The sequence below is a fragment of the Hippoglossus hippoglossus genome, chromosome 16 (genome assembly GCF_009819705.1).
Source record: "Hippoglossus hippoglossus isolate fHipHip1 chromosome 16, fHipHip1.pri, whole genome shotgun sequence".
NCBI lineage: Eukaryota > Metazoa > Chordata > Actinopteri > Pleuronectiformes > Pleuronectidae > Hippoglossus > Hippoglossus hippoglossus.
In genome coordinates, this window is record NC_047166.1 from 399,051 (window position 1) to 410,662 (window position 11,612).

General features: G+C 45.5%; 2 protein-coding genes across 2 annotated transcripts in view; both read left to right on the plus strand.

Moving 5' to 3' along the window:
* The first annotated feature begins 1,744 nt into the window (after positions 1-1,744).
* On the plus strand, positions 1,745-6,106 carry LOC117776635 (DNA repair protein XRCC2-like). Its single transcript, XM_034610752.1, has 6 exons — positions 1,745-1,858; positions 2,476-2,557; positions 2,807-2,842; positions 2,943-3,092; positions 3,250-3,526; positions 5,271-6,106. The coding sequence occupies exons 1-6, from the start codon at positions 1,838-1,840 to the stop codon at positions 5,557-5,559; spliced, it is 855 nt and encodes a 284-aa protein (XP_034466643.1). The 5' UTR covers positions 1,745-1,837; the 3' UTR covers positions 5,560-6,106.
* Positions 6,107-6,391: 285 nt separating this feature from the next.
* iqgap3 (IQ motif containing GTPase activating protein 3) overlaps positions 6,392-11,612 on the plus strand; it is a 16,486-nt gene continuing 11,265 nt past the window's right edge. Inside the window, exons 1-11 of the mRNA XM_034610736.1 lie at positions 6,392-6,539; positions 8,228-8,315; positions 9,463-9,619; positions 9,707-9,784; positions 10,050-10,126; positions 10,215-10,282; positions 10,478-10,591; positions 10,674-10,852; positions 10,959-11,040; positions 11,115-11,278; positions 11,360-11,444. Of these exons, the coding sequence (XP_034466627.1) occupies positions 6,509-6,539; positions 8,228-8,315; positions 9,463-9,619; positions 9,707-9,784; positions 10,050-10,126; positions 10,215-10,282; positions 10,478-10,591; positions 10,674-10,852; positions 10,959-11,040; positions 11,115-11,278; positions 11,360-11,444 (1,123 nt within the window). The 5' untranslated portion in view covers positions 6,392-6,508. The remainder of the gene's footprint in view (positions 6,540-8,227; positions 8,316-9,462; positions 9,620-9,706; positions 9,785-10,049; positions 10,127-10,214; positions 10,283-10,477; positions 10,592-10,673; positions 10,853-10,958; positions 11,041-11,114; positions 11,279-11,359; positions 11,445-11,612) is intronic.

An 11,612-nucleotide genomic window follows, 5' to 3' on the forward strand; every position in this document is an offset into this window, starting at 1 on the left:
TATGAAGCACGTTCAACATATCCAGGATCTGTTTATCCAGCTGAACTTAACCTAACAATCACAGTCAGGCTAAGTGGTCACATGACGCTGGGTATCAACTCGTTAAGTTAACTCAGGTTTCTTCATCAAGATCTGAGTGTTTGCTCATAGAAGGGGCGGAGTTTACTGTTTATGACCAATGACTCTGACTCTGACTGACTGACACTGACTGACTGATGATTGAACAGGTTCCAGGTGTCCACTGGGAGATTAGAGACGTCCTTGAGGGGGTTCCAGATGTTGGTAGGGTTTGGAGGAGGTTGTATCAGCCCTGGAGCAGGTTTAGAGGGTTTTAGGTTCCTTTGTGTGTGTGTGTGTGTGTGTGTGTGTGTGTGTGTGTGTGTGTGTGTGTGTGTGTGTGTGTGTGCGTGTGTGTGTGTGTGTTTAGACAGAGCCTCCTCTCAACACTCCAGAGAACAGAGAGTACCTGGCTGAGATCATGTTTGAGACCTTCAACATACCTGGACTCTACATCGCTGTACAGGTGAGACGCGTGTTGTTGACCACCATAATAGTCACATGACAGATTTTCCAGGTAGATGTCAGAAGGGTCCTTGAAAGGGACCTTGAGGTGCTTGAGGAGGTTCCAGTGTAAGGAGTGGGTCCTCCTGTCAGGCAGTGCTCGCGTTAGCAGCGTCCTGGACGTTGTGTCTTTATTTGCATTTGTTTAAGTACAACATACAGATACTTGTACTTGTCAGTACTTACTTTGAAGTTGTTGGTACTTACTCTGGACATTTTTATGTTTTACTGACTTGGGAATTGTGGATCCTGACTTGGACTAATCGTTACTCAGGACTTGTCGTCACGACTCCAGATTGTTGGGCTCAGGTATGTGCGGCTGATGAATGTATTGATCATCACATTGTGATCAGGTGACTTGTGGTTTGGACCAGTCTCTGAGCAGATGGCAACCAGCGAGCGTATAAACGAGCCGACAGAGATTTAGCTTTATGTTGACACACGTCTGCAGTGATCCGATGAATGTTCACGATCTGTGGATGGAGACTGAGCAACTGTCAATAAACACTCCACCTCCAACATGACTGCTTCCAGGTAGTGACACAAATATAACGTAGAAAACCAGGAAGTATTCTGCACCTCTCATTGGTCAGTGCTCCTCAGGGACAAGTGGACATATTGTCACAAAGATGCTGACCAGGTGACCCAGCTCGCAGGTACAGGGGACAACATCAGCAGGAAGTGACGTCCACAGGAACCACAGCATCACCACCACAATCAGACACTGGACCTCCTTCAGCAGCAGAGCTTCTACTGCAGCTCATCTGTTTTTACATAGTTTACCATAAATAACAGAAGTTTTGCTATGATGTCACTTTACTTTTTGTTTTTATCCTCAACGAGTCAGACGAAGATTTTCTACCTGGTACACATCGTCCTGTGGTTTTTGCTCAGTGTGTGTGTTTGAGAGAGAGAGAGATATGGAATGATCACTGTATTTTAAAAGTAGAACTATGTACTCACATAAATGCCAGTACTATACAGTATGAAACCGAGCATCTTCCACTCCTGCAAATATTTCAAAATATAAAACCTTTTTACAACAAATTGAAAGGATTCAGTCAACAGAAACGCAGGAGGGCTCTTATTTTGAAAACGGGTCTACGGCAGCATGTGTGTCAGGTCTCATCTGTTAACATGGATGCGGACTGGAAACATCCGCTCACTGCGCTCCTATTACTGACGTTACGGTAACGTCTCCATCATTTACGGTAAGACAGGAACAGGAAATGACGTAGCTCACACAGGCGGAAGAAGAGAAGAAGTTCACGTTGAAATGAGTGAAAGCGGCGCTCAGGTTTGAATACGTTACTTTATATTACATTTAACTAAGTAATCAGAGTATTTGTGTTGAAGTTCACCACACAGTTTTATTTAACGGGCTGTCACGTGTTTTCTGTTTCACGATAAAAGTCTGAAATACTTTTCAAAGTAAAAGTCGGGGGGGAAACTGCAGCTTTCATGTATTGATAAAGAATCACCAGCAGGTGGCGAACTAGTAGTAAGAGTAATGGAGTACCAGTAGTAACTGAGTAAGAGTAGTAACAGTTATAGAGTAAGAGTAGTAACAGTTATAGAGTAAGAGTAGTAACAGTTATAGAGTAAGAGTAGTAACAGTTATAGAGTAAGAGTAGTAACAGTTATAGAGTAAGAGTAGTAACAGTTATAGAGTAAGAGTAGTAGTAAATAGATTTTCAGGGGCCATCTGGTTTAAAGGACTTTCTGTTGTTGACTGCCCTGTGTTTAATACAGGAGGTGGCCCAGTCTATGACCTGGAGAAGACAAAGTGTTTAATACAGGAGGTGGCCCAGTCTATGACCTGGAGAAGACAAAGTGTTTAATACAGGAGGTGGCCCAGTCTATGACCTGGAGCAGTGTATCAACAACAGAGTGATGAGCTGTGTGTCTCTGCAGCTGTTTGCACGTCTGGAGGCTCGTCGCTGTCTGAAGGACATCGAACCTCGTCTGTTTCCTGAAGATGGCGGACCCGACCATGGTGACTGACCACGTGCAGTCAGCTCATAGATCCTGTCACCACATGTCATGTGATCTTAATGATTTCATTCTGTGATACACTTGACTAGTGCTGTTTACATCACATATGTTCCTCCTCTTCAGAGTCATAACTAAACATGAACACACCCACGAGACACATGTTGATAGGTGACATCACATCCTGAGGATGACATCATCATGTCAACTCAGCTGCTTTTATTTTGATGATGTAATTTCTCTCTGTTTTCAGGTGAGGTGGTGGAGCTGTATGGAACAGAGGGAACAGGTGAGTTCACAGAACATGTAACGGCTGTGATTGCACTTCCTGTGCAGGTGTCTGTTTTATTGTGTGTGTGTGTGTGTGTCTGTGTGTGTCTGTGTCTCAGGTAAGACGGAGCTTCTGTACCACCTGCTGTGTCGCTGTGTGTTGCCGAAGGCTGCTGGCGGACTGGAGGTGGACGTTGTGTTTGTGGACACCAACTACAGTCTGGACATGTTACGTCTGGTCAGCATCATGGACAGCAGACTGAACCCAGGTACACACACACACACACACACACACACACACACACACACACACACACACACACACACACACACACACACACACACACACACACACACACACACACACACACACACACACACACACGCTCTAAGCTTCGTTGTCTCTCTCTCTTCATGTGTGTCCAGCTCTCTCTACCAGCTCGCCCTTAGCTGGGTCAGATGAGGAGGTGTTGCGTTCGTGTCTGTCTCGCCTCCTGGTCGTCCACTGCTCCTCCTCCTCCCAGCTCCTCCTCACCCTCCACTTCCTGGAGAACTCCTTCTCATCGAGGCCTGGTCTGGCGCTCCTCCTTATTGACAGCATCTCTGCTTTCTATTGGCTGGATCGCTGCGAGGGCGGGGCCAGCTTTGCCAAGCAGGAGGACAAGCTCAGCAAATGTTCAGAGCTGCTGGGCCGACTGCTCAGGTGGATATCCATCAATGAAGGTTCCTGGTCCATTAGAGGGTTCTAGTGGTGCAATAGGTCGATTCATTATTTTGGAATTTGTAATGGTTCATAAGGAGGTTCTTGCGACCCCTGAGGAGGTTTTAGTGGCTCTTTAGTTGGATGGAGTGGTGATTAAGGTGGTTCCAGTGGTCCTTAAGGAGGTTCTTCTGGTTTTCTAGTAAGAAGACGCTGTGATCCTTCAGTTCAATTGGTCCGTTAGGTGGTTCTCGTGATCCTTAAGGAGGTTCTGGCTGTCCAGTAAGATGTTCTAGAGATCCTTAAGGGGGTTCACATTGTTCATTAAATGCATCCAGTGATACTTAAGGGGGTTCTATGGGTTCAACTATGGGTGGTGCTGGAGATTCTGGTTGTCTTGTAAAAAGTTCTAATGTTCCTTCAGGGGGTTCTAATGGTCCATTTGGTAGTTTTACTGGGTAAGTTTTATGGGTTGTGCATGTGCTTACCCAAAAAGTTCTACAGGTCCTTTAAGTGTTTGTGGTAGTCATTGGAGAATGAGGAGGTTTGAAATTCCTTTAGTGGGTTCTAGTTGTCCATTAAGTGGTGAGGTTTTTTTATCAATCAATCAATCAATGAAATCTTATTTGTATAGTCTCATATTCACAAATCCCAGTTTGTCTCATAGGCTTTAACAAGGTGAGACGTCCTCTGTTCTGAACCCTCAACAAGAGTCAAACTACTAAAACCTTTAACAGGTAAAGAAGGTAGAAACCTCAGAGACACATGTGAGGATCCGTCTCCCAGGACGGACACAAGTGAACAGATGTCACGTGGAACAGAGAACATCAGAGAGATCAGAGTATTTACAGCTTTGATTAGAATAAACACTTTGTAGCTGAAGGTCAATGAACTGATGGATTATTGTCAGTAATGGTCGAGTATCTGAGGAGAAATATTATATATCAAGCAGACTTGGTGTGATCATAGTCTACGGTCAGCAGCCACCACGATCAGGATCCACCATCGTCCACAGTCAGGATCCACTGCCGACATCAGGATCCACCATCAGCTGCCACCTTGATCGTGGTCCACCACCACTATCAGATGCCAACACCATACAGGATCCACCATTATGATCACGATCTCTGATACGCGATCCACAGATCATAATCCACGATGTGGCCGCAGCTTACTACTGTATGTAGTAAGAGAGTTCTTCTCGTTATGTAGGAAATAGAAGGGGTCTGTGGTTCTGGTGGTCATTAATGAGGTTCTAGTTGGTAGGTTCTACAGGTAACTGAAGACGTGTTAAAGTTTATTAAGGAGGTTATTTTCTCCTTTCAGAGGATTTTACAGTTCAATCAGTTCAGCAGGTGGAAAAACCTCTAGAATTTTCTCAGTGACTGCAGAGGAAGTTCTAAGGTGTTTCTGGTCATCGTTCATGTAATTGTTTGGGTTTTGTGGCCACTGAAAGGCTTCTAATGTCTAATAAGAAGTCCGAGAGATCCTCTAGGATGCTTTTGGTTCCTGTGGTTATTGTGAGGGTTCTAGTCGACAATGAGGGGTTATAGAGGTCTTACTTTTGAGGGTCTCAGGACTAAAAGAAGTTGAACGAACTGTGAGAAAATTAAGTTTTTCTCAATTCAAAATTTTAGGTGGTTGAAGAAACTGATGTTTATTTGTTCTTAAAGAACCACACAGAACTGAAGAACCTGTAAACATTTCAAAGCTTTGAGTCAGTTCCATCTGTGGTTCTTCCTCTCAGGGATTACAGAATCACTGTCTTTGCCACCTGCCACGCCATCAGGAGGAGCCACAGTGGAGCCTCCTCGGACTCGGACCGACCATACCTCTGTCGCCCCTGGCAACGACTGGTGACCCACCGGCTGCTGTGCACACGACAGGAGGCTCCTAATAACGTGTGCCCCACAGCAGGAAGCAGCGAGGAGCAGGGGAGGCGCCAGGTCTTCACTGTCCACTGCACCTCCTGTGGGACCAAGGCTCCAAGGAGCAGCTCCTTCTACGTGACGGACGGAGGAGTGGAGTTCACCTGAAATTCTCCTTTCTTTCATGAGTGGAGTTCAGAAAGGTTTGTAGAGAAGCAGGAGTTGTACTGATTTTCTTCTCCGTTGAACTGATCGAACCTGTTTACTGATACTGAACCTGTGACTCAGAACAAGATAAGAGAGTAATAAAGAAAATACTTGATACTTGTTTCTGTTCTGGAAGGGTCCAGAGGTCCTTACTATGGATCTTGATGTAAATGAGGTTCTAGGAGGTTCTCGAGATTGTAATGGTAATTCCTGTGCTCATTTGGAGACTCTACTGAGGAGGATCTACAGGTCATATAAAAACTTCCCTGATGTGGTAAATATGGATGTTCCAGTGGAGCCTCCAGGTATCTATGTTGTCATAGAAAGGATCATCTAATGACTATCAGGAGGTTCTGAGGAGGCCCAGATGGGTTTATGGACCTTCAGTGTTCCACAGTGTAGTTTTGTGGTAATAATAACAATTCTGAAGACTGTATTATTCAATGAAGATAAAATGATATTTGATGACTGTATAAATAAAAAGATATGATGATATTACGTTTTTTATGGATTACATTTAGTTTGTATTTATTTTTTAATATTCTTTTACAATTTATTAATTTTAATAATATATAATCTGTGTTTTTGTGCAATATTTCTATTTATATCTGTATCAGTAAAACTAAAAGTATCTGTATAGTATCGAACTTATAAAGTCTGGTCCCGCCCATCTCTACTGCCGGTCATATACATGAAAACTACACAGACCACAATTCAACGCGACAAGATTCCAGCCAATCCGGAAGGCAGCTGACCGGCCGGCCAATGATAGAGTGGCGGGAGATTTCAAACTCCGGAAGCAGTTTGAAGGTTTCTTCTGGTCGGTAACGTTCGAATTTCTTCTTCACGTTTATAACGAATTCAACCGAACAACGAGTTCAACCGAGAAGACACCGAGGGAACCGTCAACATGGCGGATTACACCGCTGCGGAGACCCGCTGTGAGTTCAACTGTCCACATGTTATCACGTTATCACGTTAACTAACCTGCAGCTGTTAACTGACCTCCAGCTGTTAACTAACCTGCAGCTGTTAACTGACCTCCAGCTGTTAACTGACCTCCAGCTGTTAACTAACCTCCAGCTGTTAACTGACCTCCAGCTGTTAACTAACCTGCAGCTGTTAACTGACCTCCAGCTGTTAACTAACCTGCAGCTGTTAACTGACCTCCAGCTGTTAACTGACCTCCAGCTGTTAACTAACCTCCAGCTGTTAACTGACCTCCAGCTGTTAACTGACCTCCAGCTGTTAACTAACCTGCAGCTGTTAACTGACCTCCAGCTGTTAACTAACCTGCAGCTGTTAACTGACCTCCAGCTGTTAACTAACCTCCAGCTGTTAACTGACCTGCAGCTGTTAACTGACCTCCAGCTGTTAACTGACCTCCAGCTGTTAACTGACCTCCAGCTGTTAACTAACCAGCAGCTGTTAACTGACCTCCAGCTGTTAACTGACCTCCAGCTGTTAACTAACCTCCAGCTGTTAACTAACCTCCAGCTGTTAACTGACCTGCAGCTGTTAACTGACCTGCAGCTGTTAACTGACCTCCAGCTGTTAACTAACCTCCAGCTGTTAACTGACCTCCAGCTGTTAACTAACCTCCAGCTGTTAACTGACCTCCAGTTGTTAACTAACCTCCAGCTGTTAACTAACCTCCAGCTGTTAACTGACCTCCAGTTGTTAACTAACCTCCAGCTGTTAACCAACCTGCAGCTGTTAACCGACCTCCAGCTGTTAACCGACCTCCAGCTGTTAACTAACCTCCAGCTGTTAACTGACCTCCAGCTGTTAACTGACCTCCAGTTGTTAACTAACCTCCAGCTGTTAACTGACCTCCAGCTGTTAACTGACCTGCAGCTGTTAACCGACCTGCAGCTGTTAACTGACCTCCAGCTGTTAACTAACCTGCAGCTGTTAACTGACCTCCAGCTGTTAACTGACCTCCAGCTGTTAACCAACCTGCAGCTGTTAACTAACCTCCAGCTGTTAACTGACCTCCAGCTGTTAACTGACCTCCAGTTGTTAACCAACCTGCAGCTGTTAACTAACCTCCAGCTGTTAACTGACCTCCAGCTGTTAACTGACCTCCAGTTGTTAACTAACCTCCAGCTGTTAACTAACCTGCAGCTGTTAACTAACCTCCAGCTGTTAACTGACCTCCAGCTGTTAACTGACCTCCAGTTGTTAACTAACCTCCAGCTGTTAACCAACCTGCAGCTGTTAACTAACCTCCAGCTGTTAACTAACCTCCAGCTGTTAACTAACCAGCAGCTGTTAACTAACCTCCAGTTGTTAACTAACCTCCAGCTGTTAACTAACCTGCAGCTGTTAGTTATTGATTGTGACATTATGTTATTATAGATTATTAGTATTAATATTCGAGAAAAACATCTGTGTCTCACAGTGTCTGTTTGTTTTGTGTTACCGTTGTGTGTGTTGTGTGTTAACGTTTTGTGTGTTATTGTTGTGTGTTAATGTTTTGTGTGTTAACGTTGTGTGTCTGTGTGTTAATGTTGTGGGTTAAGGTTTTGTGTGTTAACGTTGTGTGTCTGTGTGTTAATGTTGTGGGTTAAGGTTTTGTGTTAACATTGTGTGTTGTGTGTTAATGTTGTGTGTCTGTGTTGTGTAGACGAGCGTCTGACTGCAGAGCAGATGGATGAACAGAGGATCCAGAACGTTGCGTATCAGTACCTGTGCAGGTTGGAGGAGGCCAAGAGGTGAGTGTTCACACCTGGGGTCAGCATCTGTCCTGAGACGTGTTCACAGGTGGTGGTTCGGTCCGGTCCTGGTCTAGGCCGGTCCTGGACCAGGCCAGTCCAGGTCCGGTCCAGGTCCAGTCCAGGTCCAGTCCTGGTCCAGGCCAGTCCAGGTCCGGTCCAGGTCCGGTCCTGGGCCAGTCCAGGTCCGGTCCTGGTCCAGGCCAGTCCAGGTCCGGTCCAGGTCCGGTCCTGGGCCAGTCCAGGTTTGACCTGCAGCTCGGTGACATCATACTTTATGTTTACATATGCTCAAATTTGCTCCAAACCTTCACTTGGACTCGAGGATAAACTGATTAGATTCCGGGCTCAAAGGTCACAGTGACCTTATATCACTACATCACTACTCTTAATGAGTCCAGTATAAAATCTTGACTTTTGAACATTGTATCATTAGTTGAGAACATCCAGGAGCTGCCGACACACAAGGAGGTCATTTTGCTCCTGCTCCTCCTCACAAAGGAGCAGATGCTGCTGGGTTGATGCTCTTCTACTGTCCAGGGGTCTCATGTATAACCGCTGCGTACGCACAAAACGGGGCATTTACATTAAAACCAACAGCTTTAGTTGTGCTCGCGCGACTTATCTGTTCCACACAAACTTTTTAATTGAAAAATATATAAAACAACTTACAGCAAATTACGTTCAGATTCCATTAAACAGCGAAGTTACAGAGCCGAGTCATTAACAGTTTTTAATAATATCTTCTAACACTGTGCGTGTATCATCAAATCACTGCAGTGAACGTGGCTGTTCCATCAGGCGCACAGAGCGACCTGGAGATCAACTATTCACTTTCCAAACAGTATCCCAGAGGAGGTGAGGATCCACTGATGTGAGGGAATCGGTCCGATGCTCTAAATAAATAAATACTGCCGTGATGCTGCGTGTCAGAAAGTTTCACTTCCTCTTCTCATGGCTTGATGCCGTGACTCTGTCAGGACTCACGGTGAAATCTGAAGTTTAACTTTATACTGTGAACATTAAGGTTCCTTGATTGTTTTCAGCAGTTATCTAGAAATATGCACACGGAAACTGCACTGGTTGGTGAAAGCATTCAACCGCAGTGCGGTAATTCTAGTTTTTCAAAAATGTTCTTCCTGTTTAGGTGGATGGAGGCGTGTCTAGTGGAGGAGCTTCCTGCTCCCACTGACCTGGAGGAGGGGCTCAGGAACGGGGTCATTCTGGCTAAACTGGGTCATCGATTCGCTCCCAACTCCGTCCCTCTGAAGAAGATCTATGACCCAGAGCAACAACGATACCAGGTCACACAGCCACACACTAACGCACCACAGACACACAACGTTGATACACACCACACAATCAACAATTGTCTGTATTGATCTGTTCAGGCTGTGGGTCTTCAGTTCCGTCACACTGACAACATCAATCACTGGAGGAACGCCATGACGAAGCTAGGACTGCCAGCGGTCAGTGAACGCATTGATTGATCAGAGCATTGATTGATCAGAGCATTGATTGATCAGAGCATTGATTGATCAGAGTATTGATTGATCAGAGCATTGATTGATCAGAGTATTGATTGATCAGAGCATTGATTGATCAGAGTATTGATTGATCAGAGTATTGATTGATCAGAGTATTGATTGATCAGAGCATTGATTGATCAGAGCATTGATTGATCAGAGCATTGATTGATCAGCGTGTATATTGATCACCAGTTGTTGTTTCCAGATCTTTTATCCTGAAACAACAGACGTGTACGACAAGAAGAACATGCCCAGAACTGTCTACTGTATCCACGCACTCAGGTGACTTCACCTGTCTGTCTGTTCACCTGTCTGTCTGTCTACCTGTCTGTCTGTCTGTTCACCTGTCTGTCTTCCTGTCATTCTGCAGCCTGTATCTCTACAGACTGGGCGTGGCTCCACAGATCCATGACCTCTATGGGAAAGTCAAGTTTACAGGTAAAAAACAAACAAATTGACTAAAACCTTCCAGATAGAGAGAGATAGTTCATGGAATTAGAAAATGTCGCTGTAACAGTCGAGATAATTTACAACTAACACTTTGATCAATTAAATGTTTTACTTTATGTTATTGCAGTAAACATTAGTGACTGATCTACATACACACGTCACATGTTTTTCTCATGTTTCCAGACGAGGAGATCAACAACATGAAGTTGGAGTTGGATAAATACGGGATCCAGATGCCGGCATTCAACAAGATTGGAGGAATCCTGGCCAATGAGCTGTCCGTGGACGAGGCTGCAGGTAAAGAGAACCCCTCTGATTGGCTCTGAGCCTCTCCTCTCATTATCACACTGCAACCTCCCCTTCTCTTTTCTCCCATCAGTCCATGCAGCAGTGATCGCCATCAACGAAGCGGTGGACCGAGGAGAACTGGGCGTGACCACGAGGGCTCTGAGGAATCCTAACGCCATGCTGCGTAACCTGCAGGAGGCGCTAATGAGCGTCTATCAGGAGATGCTGAGTCAGGCTAGAAGAAGAAAGGCTGAACGAGCGAGCAGCTGGGTGAGGGTCTCATGTGATGGTCGATCAGTCTGTCCAATCAGAGGACTGCGTGTTCTAGCATGATCAGTGACAGTGTGTGTGTGTGTGTGTGTGTGTGTGTGCGCAGTGTCAAGGTTCAGAAGATAAAGACATGTATGAAGAGTTTCTGACTCAGAGGGAAATTCAGAACAACATCAACGTGGTTAATGGTGAGAAGGGATCCATATCAGTCAGTGTGAGTATTGATGATGGATCAGTGTGATTATTGATTATTTCTTTTCAGTGCGTTCAGCCGTGGAGCAGGTGGATGAAGCTCTGGACTCTGCAGATGAGCTCTCTCTGCTCTCTGCTCTGCAGCTGCCATGTTTGGCCCTCAGAGGCCTCCATACTGACAACGGCCCCTGGTACCTGGACCAGCTGTCAGTAGACCGCCAGCAGAGGGCGCTGGTATGTAAACGCTGAAATAAATTCAGACATGTATGAATACACATGACATGAGTCCCCCCCCTCTGTGCCCTCTGACACCAGGCAGGCTGTGTTGATCCTCTGAACCCTGATGACCTGCAGGACGGCATCACACTCGCCAACGAAGATGCAAAGGGAGCCAGAAACAGTGAGTGTCCCACCACAGTGACACTTGCTGGACAGTTACTGTCAATGCACCAACACGAGCAACAGTTTCCTGATGTTTCAGAAGAGAGACACACTGCTGAGCCACCAGGAGGCCAGACGTCCAATCAGAGAGACTGACCCCCCTCTCCCCATCTGTGTTTAATGAGTT

Bases quoted from the DNA above. Each gene is read 5' to 3' on its own strand.
- LOC117776635 (XM_034610752.1), top strand. From the start codon at position 1,838: ATGAGTGAAAGCGGCGCTCAG. The intron at 3,093-3,249 runs GTACACACACAC...ATGTGTGTCCAG, and splicing joins GGACAGCAGACTGAACCCAG to CTCTCTCTACCAGCTCGCCC. The intron at 3,527-5,270 runs GTGGATATCCAT...TCTTCCTCTCAG, and splicing joins CTGCTGGGCCGACTGCTCAG to GGATTACAGAATCACTGTCT.